At 37.6% G+C, this 21,240-nt stretch overlaps 1 protein-coding gene and 1 long non-coding RNA gene across 3 annotated transcripts in view; one reads left to right on the top strand and one right to left on the bottom strand.

Annotated features, from left to right (window-relative positions):
- The window catches only part of LOC100650646 (SPARC-related modular calcium-binding protein 2), a 33,857-nt gene that overhangs the window by 722 nt on the left and 11,895 nt on the right, over window positions 1–21,240 (bottom strand). Inside the window, exons 2-9 of one of the 2 annotated variants that reach the window (XM_048407486.1) lie at window positions 11,929–12,088; window positions 9,311–9,685; window positions 8,497–8,721; window positions 3,655–3,735; window positions 2,062–2,142; window positions 611–844; window positions 351–523; window positions 76–241 (exon numbers count right to left, since the gene is read on the bottom strand). In XM_048407486.1, coding sequence (XP_048263443.1) covers window positions 76–241; window positions 351–523; window positions 611–844; window positions 2,062–2,142; window positions 3,655–3,735; window positions 8,497–8,721; window positions 9,311–9,685; window positions 11,929–12,088 — 1,495 coding nt within the window. The remainder of the gene's footprint in view (window positions 1–75; window positions 242–350; window positions 524–610; window positions 845–2,061; window positions 2,143–3,654; window positions 3,736–8,496; window positions 8,722–9,310; window positions 9,686–11,928; window positions 12,089–21,240) is intronic. The other variant, XM_012310705.3, reaches the window with a different exon arrangement.
- LOC125385431 lies at window positions 635–1,886 on the top strand. The gene is made up of 2 exons (XR_007224701.1): window positions 635–769; window positions 994–1,886. It is a non-coding gene; the product is annotated as an uncharacterized LOC125385431 (long non-coding RNA).

Raw genomic sequence — 21,240 nt, 5'->3', positions numbered from 1 at the left:
GAATAACTCTGATCGTTGTAAAATTATGCATTCCCAAGCGAACCAAATATATGTATTTATAATGAAAATAATTACGTGTCGTAGGTCGTTGAGCATTTAGACAACTGAACCATTCTGTCATGCTGATTTTTCTATCATTGTTGATATCACAGTATCTAGGAAGCCTTTTTCCGCATCTTTGAAGCTGCCTGTTATTCGCCACCATCGTGCGGAAACTTTTCCATTCTTTCCTCTCTAGAACCTAAGAGAAGAAATATGATGAATAGAGTACCTCGTTTTATCCAACTGATCAGTGTAAGTTAACACAAATATCTAAGAATTTCATTGTCAAAAACATCTTCTGTCCTTACCTTATTTTTGTTTTTATCAAGCATGACAAAATGCCAAGTTGCTATTTGCTCCTCTTTCGAAGCTTGCCACTTAGCTGTCGTTTCATCCGAATCTGTACCGGAGGCCTTCATCTTTTTCTGCATTAAGTCCATTAAATCTCGTAGAAACAATTGTTTCTTTTGTTCAGGACAACCTAATGCCGAAATTAAAAATATTTGATCAGACGTATTTTTATGGGAATAAATAAATAAAGCAAGGCAGAATAATGTGATTCAGTTACCTTTCATAGGTCTGCTAGGGATAGGTACTGGATTACAATTTGGAGTACGGTCTTTGGAAGATGTCCCGGGTATCGGTTTGCCAGTATCTTGGTACACGCACCAACAATAACCAGAATAACACTGCACTCGATGATACCTTCCGTCAGGTGTACATTCAGGTACATAAAATTTCTCTTGAGAATGTTGCCTCTCATCTTCTAATACGGATCGTCTGTCCGTTAAACAATCGTTTGCTGTAAATTACATACCGGTATTTTACCAATTTCATAGTTCCTTCAAAATACATTGTTTGGCATTTGTAATAATTAAAAATAAAATAACGTGAGACAATGAAAATTTTACACTTAATAACAGCTATTTTATCTTATTATTAATATTGTAGTATCATGGACAAATGGCCTAAGAAATATCGGATGAACCATGAATGATATTGCGAGAAAGCCTAAGTGCCGTCAGGACAAAACGGTCTGGAAACTTCAATGGCCCATCAATGCGTCGTCGGTCCTTCAGACGATTAGTTACGCGGAAAAGTCTAGGTGACCATGACCGAAGACAGTTGCGAAGACATGTACTTGTCGGAGCTATGAGAAAAGACGAAGGAACTCTTAAGGAAGAAGGACGAATCAACGGACAGTCGTTACATGACAGTTGTTATCTGGGTATCTTTATCTGAAGGGTCGAGTTAGGGGAGTCGAGTGGTGAAGAGACGAATTATGGGGAGTCGAGAGTTGAGTTGTCCAGTTGTTAAAAGTTGTAAGCTATATTCGTGATTTTGAGTGGCCTTCCGTTTATGGCTCGGACAGCATCTCTCTCTTCTTTGGAAAATTTCGAATTACCTGTCCTCCCCGAGCTGTAAACCTGACCGCTCAGAGATCAGGAAAAAAACCCAGGGATAACCCCCAGTCGAGAAGACACCATGGATTGACTCATGACGAATGAGACTCAACGGCTGATGGAGAGTATCGACAAGATCTTACAACCGTCGTGTTCAGAACATCAAATTTTACTTGTATACAACAAGTACAAATAAAGTGCCAAATTACACTAACACTCGATCTATAAAACCTCGGTTAATTAAACGATCGGTTGGACCTGACCGGTCGCTCTATAATTGATAACTCGCAACAAGCTACGAGTTGTGAGTTGTGAATTACCCATTTAGTCGTCTTAGCTATAGCACATTACTGTATTTAGTTCGCGTTAAATAACAATCGTTTCCTATTTGTAAATCCATTGTAAATCTATCAATAAACTTATCATATAGGATAGAAATCATTTGGAAGGCCTAATTTCTAATATTTCTAAATAAATACAAAATCCGATAATATGATTCTTAAAGTTGTAGAAACTATTATGGATTATTTAAGATATAATTACGATTGTCTAAATCAAGAAATCGAAAAGATTAGATCAGATATTGGGAATTTTAAAAATTTTACAAAAATCTCACCGTCACTATCCTCTTTCGTATCGGTTGGATCATCTTTGAACGTTGGTCGAGAATGCACTGGAGCAGGATTGCCTTTCAATACTGTGAAAAATGGAAAATATGTAGTATATATTCTCGTCGAATCTTTATTCTTTCCACTGAATCAACAAAGTAATGGCAATAATCGGCCCATTCACCGAAATCGCGAGATTAATGTTAATTGTTATATACAAGGATAGCGTTTCTCTTTTTTTTTTTTTTTTTTTCTTTAACTATGACATGTTTTTCATTTCTGTATCATTGTACACTGAAAATGTTATATTTCTGTGTACGATCTGCGATCGTTTCGCAGGATTTGTTAATGCAGCGGATAATTTAGAAAATGAGACTCGTATTTACATTCGTTGATTATCACGACGTAGCACATTTGCTGTTTAGAATAATTTCGAAAAGACCGTCACCACCCAACAAACAATAAGATTCACACACAGACGCATACACGTTTTCCTTTTTCCATTCTCTTTTCTTTTATACAGCACATGCATGATATTAGAATAAATGCGAATTGTAAGTTCGGTATATACTGGCTGCCTCTTTCCGTTCTCAAATCTTTACAAAAATTCTTTACAAAATCCTATCGATTTAGATGAATGAATGAATGGGTGGTGACGCACGATTTTAAGAAAATAATTACAGAGAGATCATTTTTTTTTTTCTTTTATATTAACTAAATAGATTCGAACGTACTTATAGAATAGAATCGTTTTAAACGAGTTTATCGTTCCCTGAAACTGTATGTATAAATCGAAGTCGTTTGTCACGAAGGAAATTGATATTTTCTTCTGAAATATAAATATACATGTTTTTAGCTATATAGAGAATATGAGAAATGAAAAGAACAGTTTTTGGAGTAAGCCTGCTACGGGGATTCCTGCGGATTTTTCCACGTCTGCGTAAAATGATATCTCGTAGCAATATTTCTCGCTTTCTACATTTCTATTTATTATATATTAAAAATTTCAGAAGATATCGTCAGATAGAAATATCCTTGCGATTCGATGTTTTCCATTATCGCGTGCGATAGTTTATAGAGCAATCGACGTCTCCGAATAGACGGACAATTATTTGACGATATCTCACGTAGCAAAGCGATCGTTTAAAAACTTGTAAAAACAATTAGGTTACGATGTTTTTCTCCCGTAAATCTCTTTCACTCCATGTATATCTTGGGCAACTTTCTCAAAGCAAAAACAACTTTTTAATCAAGTTAGCCAAGAACGTCTGTATCGTATATCCAAAATCACGCGTTCGTTATTAATTAGCACGTTAACGGAATAAAACACAGAGATAACGATAAAGAGAGAAAAGTGGAAATGGTATTTCGAAACGAACGAAAGAAATACGTTAAATCGCTATTGCTTTCGATGAGAAAATTTTCCAAGCTTTACACGCGTATGTTTAACAACGGAGTGGCGTGTTAACGTGATAAAAGAATCGACAAGGATCCCCGTGACAAGCGAATGGATAATGACGATAAGCGATAGATCGGAGAGGAAGAAATAACGTAAAAATGAGGTGACAGTGGTGTGTTTGATGTGCAGAACTAGGACTCACCTTGGTCCATGACCCGGGTCCTCTGGGCCTCAGGGACCTCGGGGCGCTCGTCTGCGGGGTTCAGCGACAAGAACAAACGTACTAAATGATAACAATGATGTCACTCAGCCGACCGGCCTTACCTATATGTACAATGTTTTTTTGTCATTCGCGCATCGCAGGTTTTGCTAGCAGAGCAGCGAGCGGTGGCGAACATCGAATAGTAGGGTTGGTCACTAAGAATTCTCAGGCAGGACTCCCTTCTTTCTCTCTTTCTCTCTCTCTCTCTCTCTCTCTCTCTCTCTCTCTCTTTAGCACGTACCCCAAACAATTTCCAGCGTTCTTACGTGTAACAGAATTCTACATATACGAGCGTAATTTTGTTCTTTCTAAATGGTGGAATATCCTGTTTAGTTTGTTCACCGGTAGGTAAGTTTGTCAAAGGGATTCGGATCAACTTCATGCGCTGACTTGGTCAGTGAAGACCATGCGATGTACACGTTAAGGGGATACGCATTCGGAGAAAATGGTTGAGACTGTTGGTTAGGTAGACAGAGGTATTTCTACGCGGAATATCTTTCTACTCGAGATCTACGGAATTTTAGAGCTTGAAAATACGGCAACTCGAGGATCTTGGAGCTCCGGAAACGCGAGAATCGCGGGACTCTGAGAGACGAAAGCGCGAGCCGTCTGGAATCGTCTGAAAATTTTCTCCGAACGCGGTTCTCAAGTTTCCGTCGTCTACGCGCTTCGATCGGTGATCTTAGCTCGGGGAATCAACAAGGTGCATGCTCGTCCGTGCATAAAGTGTTATTTCACAGTGTACTATGCAAGAGCTAGACGATCGTTTTATCTTTACTCTACGTTCTCTATGAAGACATTGGCAGCAAAGTGAAGTGAATTCTACGAGGAATCGAGGCAAGTGGAAGATCGCGGTTGCATAAAGTTGTCAATAGCCGATAACTGCAAGTTATTCCCGGGTCACGCAAGTCGATGCCAGAGAATCCTAGATCGAACGTGATTACTTAACATGCAATTGACTACGATACCGCGTATCAACCAATCTACGTGTTCTCCGATAATTTTATACCGATGCAAACTACCTGTTTGGAAGACAGAAAGAAGCACGGGGTTAAAGCAGCGTTCTACGATAGATCGATACGCGACGGTATTCCTCGAACAACATCTGCTCCTTTGTCCTCGAAACGTATAAATTATCCTAACTTCTAACATGTTCTCGATATTACGGTAAATTTGTAGATATACCGCGTGACTTGCGTATTAAATAAAAAGACAAATCTAGCTCGCGAGATAAATAAAAAGATACCAGAAAATAGCACCTACTGTCTGTCTCACCTTCGGTAAGAATTACGTGCGTTGTACAAACGAGAAGGAAACATCGCGTCTGAATATATACGAATCTTGTACTTGAACGACGCATAACTTCTACGACAGAAGAGAAAGGTTCTTAATGTAAAAGTTCAAAGTGATCGATTAAAAATAGATTGTCTGGATGAAGCTATTATCTCAGGACGTTGCTCATTGTTTCCTCTTTATCGTTCGCATTGTCGCGACAAGAATGTGGATAGCGTTGAGGAAATAGCGGTCACAACTAGTTGGGAGTTCTCGGATCCGGTAATAAATAAAACCGTTGCAAAGCGTGTCAGTTATAACGCGTCGTTGGAGGATAATACCGGAAGATCGTCGTCGCGGTCGTCGTCTCGGCGTCTAAATCGTGGTATAAATTACAAACGGTGGCCGGGACAGGATGTCGCGCACGCCAAGGGCCGTCTTCTATAGTCGACCCGCTTAACATTCGTGAATCCTGCCGGAAGTTTGCCCACACTGCGACCGGCTACCGTGGAATTGAAGCAATTGACCTCGTGTACATGCGGCACTCGCGGTTAGCCTACGAGAATGACCGCCCGCGCGACGCGTCGCTTCGTAAATCCGCGCCTACGCCAACCACGATCATCGCTGTTTCAAACTATCTGCCGGGGTTATCGCGCGACTGCCCCCCAAAAAGAGGTTCCAACCGAACCTCATTGTTCGCTGGTTCACGGTGAAACGTCGAGCGTTTTATTATCCGGCTTCTCCTGCGCGATAATTTAAGCTTTCTCATTAGCGAATTGACAAATTTCACGATTTCACGTCGGATAAGAGAATCGATCGATCTCTGAAATTTGCTCGTAGATGTTCGAGCCTTTCAGGTCGAAGCTGTGTCCCAGAAGAATCGCTTCCTCGTGCGCTTTGCCAGCGTCGTAATTGACTTTGTCTAGGGTTTATAAAGACGCACAGGTGCTGGTATGTCGTGGCGAAATATCGGGAAGTAATTTCTCTAGTTAGGATACGACTTTAACCGGAAAGCCTCGGACAACGCTGACGAACCAGACTGTAAAAGCCTCGAGATCGCTTGCTTGTAAGTCTTTGCTCCAATTGCAAACTTGTTACAAGTAAATTTTCTTATACGAGAGAATCGAGTCTGGTAATTCTGGTTGCTCGTAATCTTTCGTTAGCGCGTACATTACGACGCGATGGTAATTGGATCACGCAAGAGGCTTTCGGACCAATTTGTCGTACCATCGATTATTCGGATACAAATTTCCTGGATCTACTCGACACGATGAAATAAAGAGACAGGGTTCGACGAATCTAATACTAGAACTATACACCTAACGCTATGAGTACCTATGTATAGATGTATATACATCGTAGATGATGAGAATTACAGTGGTATGATAAAAACGAACGACTATATACATATGTACAGGGGCGCGATACAAATTTTCGAACTCGATTTTATAGGAAACGAAGCTTCAAACGTGTCATTAGAAGCGGACTTTCCTTGTTTTTTTTTCCTTCTTACTCCTCGTGTTTCCTTCTGTCAATGAATAATGGATGAATCGAAACGTGATTGAATTAGAAAGTTTGCGCTAGTTTTGCCGATCAGACTTTAATCGATCGTGCTTTTCCGATTGAATTTTAATTTCATGGGATATTAGACTCGCAGATTCCACGAATTTTGCAGAAGGTAGCTTCTTACGATTGCTTTAATTTTGCGTACGATAGAAAGACAACGAACGAACGAAACTTTAGAATATTTTGTTACCGCGATGTAGTTGACTTTACCAATAACTTTCGTAAATACGAAAAAATTCATAGAGCTGCGTAAAAATAACAGCAGAACGTCGACACTAGGCAAACATAAGCAAACATTCTGAAAAATAGGCAAATGTAAAATTCACAGTGTCGCAACAGGGTGCCTGAACGAAACACTACACGTCGCTTAAAATTAATTCCATATACAATGAACATAAAAACACAACGAAGGATGCTATATTATTCAAACATTTGCGATCGTTGTATCATCGCACGGCGACGTTAAAATGCCATACGATCGGCAAATGGAAAAAAGATGGGAAAAAATGAATTTTCATTTCGAAAGGCGAACGTTTATACGTAAATGGAGGTCGTTAAAACGTCGAACAAAACGATGGAACTATGCGAAGAATGTTGTGTCGCGTTACTTCGTCACGATCGAATAAATTACGCTTCTTTTGCGAGAGATATATCGCTTTGTCCGTTTGTCGGATAAATAATAAATTGCGCGCATTTCCTAGATGCTTGTAATTTAATCACCGACGATCACAGGTTCGACAAATTTGCATTTAATTGAAACCGCTACGTTCTTTTCTCTCTTCGTTCTTTATTAACATGATGTTACTGCAACGAAAGGCAAGGGCTTAGAATTTGATGGTGATTCGTGGGTTATAACAAATACATGTATAGGTTTAAAAGCGACCCAGCAAGGCAATCTCACCCAGGAAACGAGAAAAGAGGAGCACCATGCGCAGTAATTGCTCGATTGCAATGCCACGCGAGTAGATTAGCGCATGTTAGGCAGCGTTAAGTACAAATGGTGATGTTAATCCCGATTTACGATCGCCATAATAGCTGTATCCACGAATTTATTCTCCCCGCGATATCAGTTTACTGTTTTACAATTGACCAAGAATTTATTTACTGCGATCACTTTCGTTATTCGTCGTGGATCACAGTGGCGTATGGTACGTTGGAATTAACATTATGGTGTTTTATTCTTGCACGGAAACGATCTTGGATCCCTTCTTACGTTCCTTCTCCGATTACATAAGAGACGCATCGGAATTTTGAATTTCATTAACGAAAGGAATTTTTATTCCACGTTCGATGGTATGCGAGATCTTGCAGGATGATTCAGAAAATCCGGATAATTCTCTCTGAAACCAACATCAGAGGAAAGAAACAAATTTTGATGTACTTTGAACGAGACCGTTTAGAAGCGATCTTACTCGAAGATCTTCTACCGATCCCTTTTTATATTTGTCTATAAAAAAGAATTACGATACTTGCGATAGTTTCTTTTTTTAATCAGTCTCTATATCAAAATGACGATCCTAGAGGAGACGATGTTTCGTGGCGTAACAGCGTGGCGCCGTTTCGCAAATATCAACGTGTTCAAAACTGATTTATGCACTCGAGAATCTCGGCTGTGACCTTGAGAACTCTCGCCTACCAGGAAAGCGGCGTTAACAAGTATTTGCAGCTCGAATCGATAATCCCGGGTTCAACAGTACCGTTCTCCATGAAAATCTCTTTGAAACATAATAAAAGAAACAAAATATATCGTATCGTATCGAATACTTGAAATGTATATTGTAACAAATATATCGAGATAGACAGACTCGTTTAAGCAATCGTCTAAGTTCGAAGAAGGGAAGAAAAATCGTTGGTCCGTGCAAGCGTGGTCCAAGAGGCCGAAATAGGTCCTCGAGATTTTGCCTTTATGGTGTGAGATGCACGTGCACCACGTGTTAAACTTACGAGTGAAGTCGTTCGCAAGGCAGGCACCCCATTCTTGCCTAGAGAGTTTCAAATCCCGATTTAGGTCGCACGTGCGGGCGAACGTGCGAGCACATTTCTTCGGCCTTACCGCCTTCTTCGCAAGCCTCCTCAGTTCCTTGTACTCTGCCCTATCCAGGTATCCATCCCCATTTTTGTCCAGTGTCACAAATTTCCACGACAATACTCTTTCTACATTTTTGTCGCCTGTTTAAAAAAAAACCGAATAAAGATTAACAGCGAAAACATATAACGTCTCGTGTATTTCTTACATATTTCTATTTCTATCATCTCGAATATTATCGAGGAGAGATACTTTTTTAAATTATATTTTTAGACTTCTCCATTTAATTCTAGAACAAGCAACCGCGAAAAATACGCAAATATTTCAAGATCGAGTTTCCGCTTATCCTCCTAATTTATATGATACATAACTCGTTCGTGGAGGAAAGAGAAGAGAAATAGACTTTACATATATTTTTAAGAATTTTACAATTTTATCATAGGATCACTGTCGCGGTCATACGCTATATTTAACAATTATCGTGCGCTATGGCTTAGTGTTTTCTCTCGATCGAGATAACAGTTAAACATTAAAGACGCCGAAGGAAGAAGATATAGACTCTACGTGTATATATTTTTAGGAATTCTGCAGCTTGCAATTTCGTATTTCTTTTCAATTAAGACACCGATAAGAAACAAAAGGAATCGCCAAGATATTTTTAAAAATCTTCCAAACGACCCTCTCGTCGATGAGCTTAAATACGCGTCACGATGTTTCTTCTTGAATTCTCACCATCGGCAGAGATGTTCGTCCGCCTGTACTCGATCTTGAAGTTTTCGATCAGGTTCCCGTTGAACTTGGACTTTTCCGCTCGATCGCACGTATTCCTATGCTTACTGCTGTACTGTCTTCGCTGCTTCCAGTTCGGCGAGCGCCTCCTTTGGCCGCTCCTGGTGGAAGCAGTAGATCTGGGACCAGGTTTTTTCACACATCTTGGTCTTTCGTTTCTTACCGAGGTGTCGGGCAGTGGTCTGCCCTGCGGCGTCACGCACCAACAGTACCCGGTTTCCTCGTGACATTGCACCGGTGCGTAAGTGCCATCCGAACGACAGACTGGTCGTGCACCCGGCCTGGCAGTCAGTCTTGCGGAGAAGCACGCTGGTGTCTCTAGATGGACAGGTTCGATCATATTGTTCTTGGTTAGATATCGTCATTTTCGTAAATGTACGCGTATCTTTCAGCATGCACGATTGTCATACTAATTATATTCATCTTTCGGTACCTAGTCCTTGTATTTGCAAAAATTTGATGTATTAGGTCATCCCATAAGTTCGTTCCGTTTTTCGAGCGGTTATATATGTTAAGATCGTTTACATACGTTTCAGTTTCGTGAAAAAATGTAATCCCCCTCACGTTGTACAACTTCTTCCCATTTTTCGAGTGCATCGGTCCCTTATCGCCGTATGTTTAGAAATCGACACGTGAAATGTATACGCAAAAGTCGGCACGAACTTATGGGATGACCTAATATAACGCGGAAGAGAACGATCGTTTGTATCGTATTTTAGATCTTATGCTGTTTTACACCATCGTTAGATTCAGCTAGAATCAAACACGCGATAATCATTTATTATTCACGTTATGGTACCACTTACTTTACTTATAATTCTCAACGAGAATTGATCGTAAAATACTTCCAAATAAAAGAAAGAAAAATGTACCACCTGTCTATCATATATTTTGTAACTCTAATACATCTATATACATACTACGTATTTAAGAAATGTATTGCTTTTATAGTTACGACATTGATATATCGATCGATATATTCGAACGTGACTATCGAAATAATAAATAAGCAAATAATTTTGTTAAGCGATAAATCGATATAAATATATACGACGGTATAAATAAGTTAATGGAACTGATTGAAAGTGCAACGATATATTTCTCTATCAGGTATGGCGAGTTATGGCACCGAGTCCTGACGCAGGAACGATAGATAGCTAGTTCCATCCTAGCGAAAGGATCGAGATAAGGATAAGGAAAGGAGTAGGCACTTGAAACGTTTTACGCGTAATTACGATTTAATTTAAGATTTGCTTATTAGGAAAAATTACATTTCTTATGAATTATCTAAAAGCAAGCTTTTACACTCACGAAACAAGAAATTCGAAAGATAATCTTCTCTTTAGATTATTAGTTATTTGATTATCCTTAGAATCTCTTCTGCCGGGTATAGGATTTTATTTGTTAAAAGTCTTCTTTTTTTCTTTGTTTTATTTGGAAGAATTTTACCATCAATTCTCATTGAGAATTACAAGTAAATTATTCTGGCGTGGTACTATATCGTGTTTAACAACTGTTTATCGTATGTTTGATTCTAGTTGAATCTAATGCTTAAGGGGGTGTGTGTCCTGAATTGGAATGTTCTAAAACAACGTCCTTTTGTGATTTTTTTTAGAAGGGAAAGGAAGAAACAAAGTTATTGAATTCTGAGGTATGGTTTTATATGTATTTAACGAATACAAAAAAATTTTTTTAAAGTAAAAAGGGAAAAATCATAACAGATTTCTGCAGTTTTCAATCGGCGGGGAAGATCCACCTCGTAATTCTTGACCGAAACAAGAAACCAAAAGAGGATCAAATTATTGTATATTTTTCTTCTCGATGAACTAAAAAGAGGCAGAAAATAGTGTGAAATTAAAAATCTTGGAGGGTTTGAAGAAAAAATGTGTTTTATAAAAAGAAAAAATAAACTTTAAGGTGCTGCAACAATTATTTAAATAAACTTTTTGACAAACCTTTTTAGTTCATCGAGAAGAAAAATATATAATAATTTAATCCTTCTTTGGTTTTTTGTTTCGGTCAAGAATTACTACGAGGAGGACCTTTCCCGCCGATTGAAAACTAGCCCATGAAATAGGCTTAAGAAATCTGTTACAATTTATTTGTTTAATTCGACAAAAATTTTTTTGTATTCGTTAAATATATATAAAACCATACCTCAAAATTCAACAACTTCGTTTCTTTCTTTCCCTTCTAAAAAAAATCACAAAAAGACGCTGTTTTAGAACATTCTAAATCAGGACACCCCCTTAAGTCTAAAGAGTAATATCCTTTTAGCCTGCGGATCTGATTCGTCGTGACGAGTAATTGAGCGACTACTAGTGAATTTTTGGTGATTGTTAACTCTTACATTATACCTATTACTGAATTTCGATATTTCTTCTTTAACTATGACCATCTTAAGGTCGCTGTTGGTTAAAAGTTAACGATAAAAAGAAATCGGATGGAATTCTAGTTTCTGATAATAATTATTCCTTTGACGAAGTTATTCTAATGCGACTACATGGCGAAGGTACAGTAATAATCACTAACACTATTACGAGAAGAATGCATCACCCTACCTGGACAAGGGCCAGTGTGTTTGATAAGAATAGACATGCCTTGACACTGCTTCGAGATGACCCGACACTGACTCGAATACGTAACACCGTCGCTCCCACATACCGGTGTACTTGCACCGTCGCTCATTGTACATTCGGCTATCCTTTTTCTGCACTCCTCCTAAAACACACGAGCCACACACGATGCACAATTATGTACGTTAAACGTTCACGTTATTAGTAAAATCGTATGAGACGTGTAACCAGCTTTTTCTCCACTTTCTATCAGGATATCGCTCAAACATCATTTATTTCTCCAAATTAAATCAAACAAATTTAAAGAACAAAGTGTATATATATTTCTTTTATTTTCAATAATATATATATTTTTTAATTTATAACTTTATAGCATGGAACATCTGATTATTTGCTATGAATCTTTCCTATACCGCATATCAAGTATCTTTTGACGACTACTTCCATTAAAAATATCAATGTGTAAAGTTAATTTAATTCTCCTATAATTATAATATGCTTTTTCTATATATCTGTATAATTAGATAATGTCATGAGAAAATTAAATACATAATTATCTGTAAATCTGGAAGCTCCTACCGTGAGTAATGTCACTCGACTATGATGATTAATCATCGTGAATCATTTTACAGAAGCACTGAAATGTAGTCAAGTGTTTGGCATTTTGACGACTTCCCTTTAAACGGGCATGACAGAGGAAGGATGAAAATGAAAACTGATCGAACATTTCGTTGGCTGACTAATTCTTTCGTGATTTTCCTTGAATCCACCAACATCGTTTGATGTTCCAGGAACATCGCTGACGCGTATATGTTATCTTTCGTGACCTCTTACGCGTGACTGCGAATCGCATTTCTTACAACCATGACTGGCCACAGGGATCGTTTTTCTACCTTTCAGAGGAAAATCAAATCTACCAGACAACTTTTGTTTCGAGCTTCTGTAAGCGACATTAAACCTCGATAACTGTCTCAATCAAATACGAAGATATATAACTTTCAAATAACGATAAAACTTCGAACAAACGTTCGTTCGAACGCAAGCATTCATAATGTAATTCTTAATTCGTATCTTTACATATGTTCTGTAATTTCTAAAATATATGATGCGTTATCTTATCGCTACAAAACTAGGAATACGAATAGTAACGCTGTACGCTATCTCTTGCTAAGAACTATTTGTAAGAAGAGCCAACGCGTAAGAAGTATTTTATATCGATGAGAACTGTGATAAGTTTAAACGATTTACGATAAAAAAAAGGGGGGAAAAATAAAATAGATATTTCCAACGATAATCGTATAAATGGGAATCGAAAGTAACAAATAAAATATTATAAAGCGTATGATGATAGGCGTTAAAACGAGAAAATAATAGGACGAAAAATTGCAATTAAAATACGCACATCGTTGTTCGAACAGGCAACATGTTCAATGATCCACATGCAAAGATAGATGTTTAACATTTCTATAAATAAAATGTATATTTTACATCGATTCTACAGAGTACTAATGTAAGCATGTTTTCGATGAGTAGGCTGATCACTCGCCAACTGTCACACAGGCGACAGTGTAGACACGTACAGAACGTGCGATTTATTTTAATTAATTTTAAACGACACGACTCGATGCAAATATCTACACGAAAATTCCTGAATCGAAATCCTCTGTACTACAGGAATGATTCACTGGTAATAGCGTGGAACAGAGGCGTCTTTAACACGGAGGAGGCGCCTCTGTACAGTAAAGAAGGCGCCTCGAATCCATCGGAAGAGGCGCCTGGATCATTACGTCATGCATTTGCATTGCACGGAATGTAAAACCCGATTTACGATCTTGAACGTACGACCGTGTCGGTAATTACGCTCGTTGAAATGATTGAATGTATCGTCGAGAAATACGCTGCTAATTACCGTCGGTGAAATATCGTCGTCGTCGTTGCCTCGTTGTCATTTCCTACGTGCCTTTCCTGCATAACGCTTTTATTTGAATAAACATAATCGTCCGATATGCGAAACGATGCGACTGCTGAAACGACACGCCAGTATAAATCATTCCGAGTACCTTTTAATTCAATTAACTTCGACAGTTTTACGATAGCAGATATACATTCTACGACGATCGACGTAGTAAGGAAGAGAGGAGAGAAGTTAGAGATAGGCTGCAAGGAGGAAAATAATCGTTAGCGCGAGATCACTTTGCCTGGCGATTTTGCAAATTTGATATTCCCATCTTTTATTAGAAACTCCTGTCGAACGACGAAGAATCCTAAGCTTCGACGGGCACTTATTTCTAATTGGATGGAAAAAAACTTTTGAAACCGGATACAATTAACAAGAATAGGATGTCGTTTTCCAAACGGGGCTACTTTGTACGTTAAAATCCTTTTAACGGCAGGAAACGTCGTGCGTTAGAACTCCTACCGTAGTTACCTAAGTCGCTCAAATTATAGATCCAATCGATAAATTCCCTTAAAGACGTTCGTATAATCCAGTATCATTTGTAGATTCCATCTTTTACATAAATATCATGAAAAATACGCTTATTACATTTTAAGCTACGTACTTTAAAATATACACGAAGGATCTTTTATATAACTTTGCCTGACGCCGTTTCGACTCTTAAGAGGGAAGCCAAGAAAGCAATTTTTATACAATTTTCAAGATAATTCTCTCTTAAAACCATCGACGTGTTAATTTTCCAGCGGAGGTGTATATGTTCGCGTGTACACGCTCAGAAAAGGTACATTCGATTTAGCCTGCCTCCGCTGTGACTTCTAAGAACGGCAACCAAGAAACCGAACTTCTCACAATCTTCGAGGAATATAATTCGTCCTCGATACCGCGAACGTATTAAACGTTATTACTTATCGGCAGAGCTAGATATATGGTCCATTAAAAATACGTTTCCGACTGCCGTAAGAAGCTATAAAATCAAATTCGATGTTGACGAGTGGGCGGCGTGTTCGATAAGCAAATAAAAGGCGAACGATCGAGAAACGAGATATAACGGTGTCAAAAGGAGCCTGATCGAGGGCCGCCGGTTTGTAATAACGGAATTCCCTCGAAACGAAGACTCTCGGACCGATCCATCCAGCGGATAATCGTAACCGGAGGTGGCGCCCGATTGGTAGCACGCACCCTCGTTCCTCGAGAATGCGTTACACCGCGTGCACGCAACGCGATGCAATATATGTACGCATAATAGGCAGAGTGCAACGCGGTGTAGCGTAGAATAATCGGGGTTACGCGTTGAATGCTAACACGAACGAGGAACGTGCGCTCGACGATTGCACGCTTGGCGCCACCGTGGACGCGATTCAAGAAAACGACGCACGCGACCGTCAAATTGTGCTGTAATCACATTCGATTGCATCCAATCGTATCTCTCCCGCTCTTTCCTTTTCATCCATCTTTTTTCTTCCCTTCTTACGACCAGAGGAATTACTCGTGACTTTTTCTTCGCTTCCAAATGACTCTATCCTTTCTTATGCGCGTTTCTTTCGTTGTTATTAATCGTAGGAATTAAAGTTACAAGAGTTAAGGCAAGTGGCTGCGACGAAGAAAAAAAGAAAGAAGTAAGTTCTGGCCTCTTGAGAATTGTGTCGTGACGAAACTTAACGTTGGACGGTGATTAACGTGTTTGTCGTCGATTGAATTTTTATTTTCTGTGCTTTATGGCATCGTGTAGCGTATCTATATTAATCTAAAAAGAGAAAAAAGAAAGATCATCTATTTAAGAAATCGAACGTCGTCTTTGTTATAGTACAAATAATAGACGTTGTAAGAAACGTCGAAACTTTTCCTTCGCTTTTTTCAAATATTTGTTATTTGCGAGAAATCACTGGTCTACGATACCGTGTACACACAGTATGCTCTTTAAATCAATCGTTATAGAAGATTTCTTTCACAATTGGAATTTTTCCCTTGCGTCATCCGTGTTTGTTTACTATATCGCACGCAATTATGCGACCACGTGTACTCTTCCCTTCAATTTCTTCTCCGATCTGTTCCTCTTCGGTCGAATTCTATTTTCCAAAGGATGCAGTAACTTTAATTAAATTTAATCAATTAACATTTTGTTCTATGTTTTAATATGGTTTTTGTATAACATATGTATAGATCGTTCGGACGAACTAATACATATGTACAACGGCGATGACATAACACGATTAGTAATTATCTACGCTAGTTAAGTGGCGCCGTAGTGACCTGTTGTCTCATGTACACGCGGTTCTCTTCCTACTATATCGTCGAAACGTATATTATTGTAATATATGGTGCGATAAAGGAGAGAAAGAATCTGAGACTTCAAAAACTGACACTTCATGACACTTTTAAATGTATTCTAAATTTGCCAAGTCATTTTGAAGGCACTGGTGTACTTCTTAATGGATTGATTATCGATCGAATTTCGTGTATGGATAGTACGAGAAGAAAAGAACAGAAGGCAAATTTTTATTCTCCCTCTCTACGACCATAGAAACACTTCTATCTTCCTTCTAATATAGAAAAACAAGAATGATAAACGAATGGAACATTCTTTCGAGAAAAGAGGAAGGAACAGTTCGAAATATAAATCATTTTGAAGTCGCTGGTGTACTTCTTAATGGATTAATTATCGATCGAATTTCGTGTATGGATAGTACGAGAAGAAAAGAACAGAAGGCAAATTTTTATTCTCCCTCTCTACGATCATAGAAACACTTCTATCCTCCTTCTAATATAGGAAAACAAAAATGATAAACGAATGGAACATTTATTCAAGAAAAGAGGAAGGAACAGTTCGAAATATAGATCAATTTGCGATAGAAAATTTTCATAATACCAGGTATGTAAATATGAAACCGGAATTTTTGTATAGAAAATACACGTTTATTGTATGAAAATGATTAAAAATATTTTATTCGAAGTATTGCCCATCGCTAGCTATACATTTTTCCCACCAGTCTGGCAATTGGTGGATGCCACGCCAAAAAACTGTCGCTCTTTCGAACAAACTTGCGCGTTCCCTGTAACTGGCATTGTATTTAATCTATATCGATTGAATGATCTTTCACTTTTCCTCGTAAAATGCTAAAAATCTTTGAAATTTTAGATCGATCAAATTTTGCATCACTCTGTGTAATAGAAACGCGATGGTTTCTCAAGCGTGCTAACAGTAACAAACGCAAATGTTCGTTCGATAGGTTGCATAAGTCTTTATAAAAAGCGCATAACTTCTCCGAACAATTTTTCTGAATCGTACGCTCGCTTATGGCAAGGATAAAGACACGTTCCAAGGCACGCAAGTAAGTACATAAGCCTAATGACGGGTTCTCGAAGAAGGTGCCGCTTTTTTTTCCGTAGAACAGACAACGAACGAAACACAATGATTTGTCAGTGCCTTTGATTATAAGGGTCGCTAAGATAGTTGCTTGAAAATGGTGATTAAAGGAAGGAACGTTTACGCGTAGCCACCTTACACGGAGCTCGTTATTAGCAGCAGAGTTGCATTTTACGCTTTGATCTAACATCAAAGTTGCTTTTGTTTATTGGCATGGTTCTATTTTATGTCGCACGTTTAGTTCAGGGCAAACTGATTTATTTGAATATCATCTAGTTTTAGAATGTCACGCTTGTTTTTCATACATATCGTATTAATAGTATCTGTTTGACAAAGCGATAATGATTATTAAATTGTCAAATATTTTGGCAAATTTTGTATCGACGTTACTTGGTAAAACGACAATTATTATTAAATTGTTCTTTAATTTTGCATTTTAATATTTCCTAATTTTAGAACGTTACCTTAGCTTTTGGAAAATTTTATATCGACGATACTTGGTAAAACAACAATTATTATTAAATTGTTCTTCAATTATGCATTTTAATATTTCCTAATTTTATAACGTTACCTTGGCTTTTGCAAATTTTGTATCGACGATACTTGGTAAAACGACAATTATTATTAAATTGTTCTTCAATTATGCATTTTAATATTCCCTAATTTTAGAACGTTACCTTAGCTTTTGGAAAATTTTGCATGTACGATACTTGGTAAAACGACAATTATTATTAAATTGCTTTTTAATTTTGCATTTTAATATTTCCTAATTTTAGAACGTTAGCTTAGCTTTTGGAAAATTTTGCATGGACGATACTTGGTAAAACGACAATTATTATTAAATTGTTCTTTAATTTTGCATTTTAATATTTCCTAATTTTAGAACGTTACCTTAGCTTTTGGAAAATTTTATATCGACGATACTTGGTAAAACGACAATTATTATTAAATTGTTCTTCAATTATGCATTTTAATATTCCCTAATTTTAGAACGTTACCTTAGCTTTTGGAAAATTTTGCATGTACGATACTTGGTAAAATGATGACATTTATTATTAAATTGCTTTTTAATTTTGCATTTTAATATTTCCTAATTTTAGAACGTTACCTTGGCTTTTGGAAAATTTTGTATCGACGATACTTGGTAAAACGACGACAATTATTATTAAATTGCTTTTTAATTTTGCATTTTAATATTTCCTAATTTTAGAACGTTACCTTAGCTTTTGGCAAATATCGTAAGATGATAATAATTACTCAATTATTAAATATTATAGTATTATGCTACAGGTATAACGAGTATCCTGCTAGGATATAATATTAATATTTATTAAGAAGTTAAAAATATTTACGAATTTTCAGGAATGTCACTGTTAAATTCGATATTTAAAGGAAAGACAACAAGATAGGATATTCAGGTTTCTAGGTAAATGTTTCGAATTTTAATGGAGTTTTGCGTTGCCAAAGAAGATGAAAAATTTGAGGCAACGCGATAACCAAAGCATTACCATAAAGCGAAGATGTGCGAATCGTTGAAATCCTCGCGAAGGATACACGCCAGTAAATGATCCTTTAACATTCAGACGGTGTTCCTGGCCGACTGGAAGCGATAATCGACTTCGAATATTTAAGCAATCACGAGAACCTGGACTCCTGCGTTACGTCAAGAACGTGCGCAAGTATTCAGATAACTATATGTGTAAGTACTTGAATACGAATTGATAATCAACGTTATTATTGTTGTTAGAAGATGTTGATTCCCACTTTCTCCTTATCTATCGGCTGAATAGAAAATAGCTGAGAAGTTGCTTATAGAATCTTTAATACTGCGTTGCTTTTCAATCCCAAAATTTTCTTTTCATCTCCATGAATCTTACACGTTATTTTCGATTGTCCAATTTGGATTCTGGTAAAAATAGTAATCTTTTGCCGATCATGAGAATCGGTACTTTGTTATTGCGCTTGAGAAGATGCTTAACTATTCTCAAAAAATAAACTTTTATAACGTGTTAGGTATATTTCTTAATACACGCAGTATACAACAACGATAGATGATTTAGAGTCGATTTAATGAAATATAATCTTCGCAGAAGCAGCCTGTCACAGATAATGCGGTGAAAATGGATCGACATCCAAAATTCTGTCTTCTTTTATCCTCACAGCTATTTATAAAAATATTACATTATCGTACTTATGTAAGTCGATGTTTTGACGAAGAAAATGTCCCATTAGCAATTGTAATATATACACTGTTAAAATATTCAAAGTGGAAATGTTTTCAAGAAACGGGTTTCGTAAATCTCTCCCGTAATTATGCCAACTCGCGAAATAATACCATCTGCTTATAAAATTTATAAAACAATGAGCTATATCGGTAGAGAGCCTTATCGTTATCTAACTTGTACAGAAACGAACGAGCCAACAAAAGTCAACGTTTCAAGGAACGAACGTGGAGAATCCCAGTCACGGAATCCATTAGCAGGAAAATGATGTTAGAAACGGCGTTCGCTGTTGAAATTCCACGGTAGCGATCTCGTGCAATTGCATTCTCACGTCTAATTTGTTTATCGATAAACTAACGAACCGCTTCCGTGCGTGCCATTATCGGCCGTAAAGTAGATTCGTTCACGATTTACGAGGAAATTAATTAGCCGGCCAGGATCTCGCGTTTAATTGTTGCCAATAGCACGATTTCGTCGTGTGGTCGTGTCACTTGTCTCGTTAACGGGCGCATTTCGAGCACGTAACATTAAAAAGATTGAGAAGGGAGGAAGAAAAAGAAATGGGGAAAATCGATGGCATAATTTGGTGCGTGCGGAGGAAACGGGTTTTTCGGCGCGTAATCGCCAAAGCATTTCCTTTCTGACAGAAAATAAATATCAACGAGAACGCTTGGGAAACTCTTGCTCCAACGATCTCATCGACGTTCAACGAAAACGATATTAAAACGATTCGCGACTTTACTTCGAATGATGATAACCGTCGAGTTGTTCGTTATTTATCAGCAGACGAGATTTTATAGTGGAGGGATAAAATAAAATAAATGTAGATGTAAATTTACGAAGAGTCGATTTTTCTTGATTTTCTGATTTTTACGTCACTTAGTGAAATGGTGGAGAAAGGGAAGCGATAAATCCACGGTGTTTTATGACAAGCAAATAACATTTGTTTAATTATTACGTTAGTTTAAATTCATGACTATTAATCTGTATATAATCAACGTCATTCGTATTTTTTAAACATTCCATCGAATGAAAAGAAGTTAATTTTTTAGACTTTAATTTAGTCTAGCGCAGAAGTTATTTTGCGCTATGTACTTACATCGTCTTTGATGTGTTAAGACTACGACTAACGAAACGATCAAAATTCCTGCGATCAGATTTTTCATTAGACTCTTCATGAGACTTTTCGCTAGATTCACTTTCGTTTGATTAGAAACGCGCGAGCCCTTTTGACGATATTAATATTTACTTCTACGTGTCGAGACACAAAATGCAATTACATACGAGTTTATTTACATCTACCAATCTATTTGTTACTGATTTATTTATTTACATCGCATTGCTTTAATTCCATTGAACTACGTAGAATATATGTAACTACGTGTCAAGGATCGGAGGTTCCAAAACGATTCGATAAACGAATCTTAAATTGATGCGATCAATGAGCCTTAAACGTATCCAACGAGTTCATCAAACGAATTAGATATAACCAGTTTAAATTATTATGCACAAACGTACGCTCCATACGAGATACGAGGACTAACGCGAAACTAAGGGTTTCAACAATCACTCGATTACTATAGATACAGGCCATAGTGACATCCTGAGGCTAATTAGAATTCCTGGAAAGAGAACAGGCCATGTGTATTCAGCGCTAGACGACACGCAAATGCAAATTTCTACAAACAAGGAGTCGACCAGCGTGATTACTTGTTGCACCTGTCTGTCGCTGGTCGCCTACGTTCAAGTGTATT

Source organism: Bombus terrestris, chromosome 7 (genome assembly GCF_910591885.1).
Source record: "Bombus terrestris chromosome 7, iyBomTerr1.2, whole genome shotgun sequence".
Lineage (NCBI taxonomy): Eukaryota > Metazoa > Arthropoda > Insecta > Hymenoptera > Apidae > Bombus > Bombus terrestris.
Note: the sequence above shows the minus strand (reverse complement) of the source record. Positions and strands in the feature narration are given on the sequence as shown.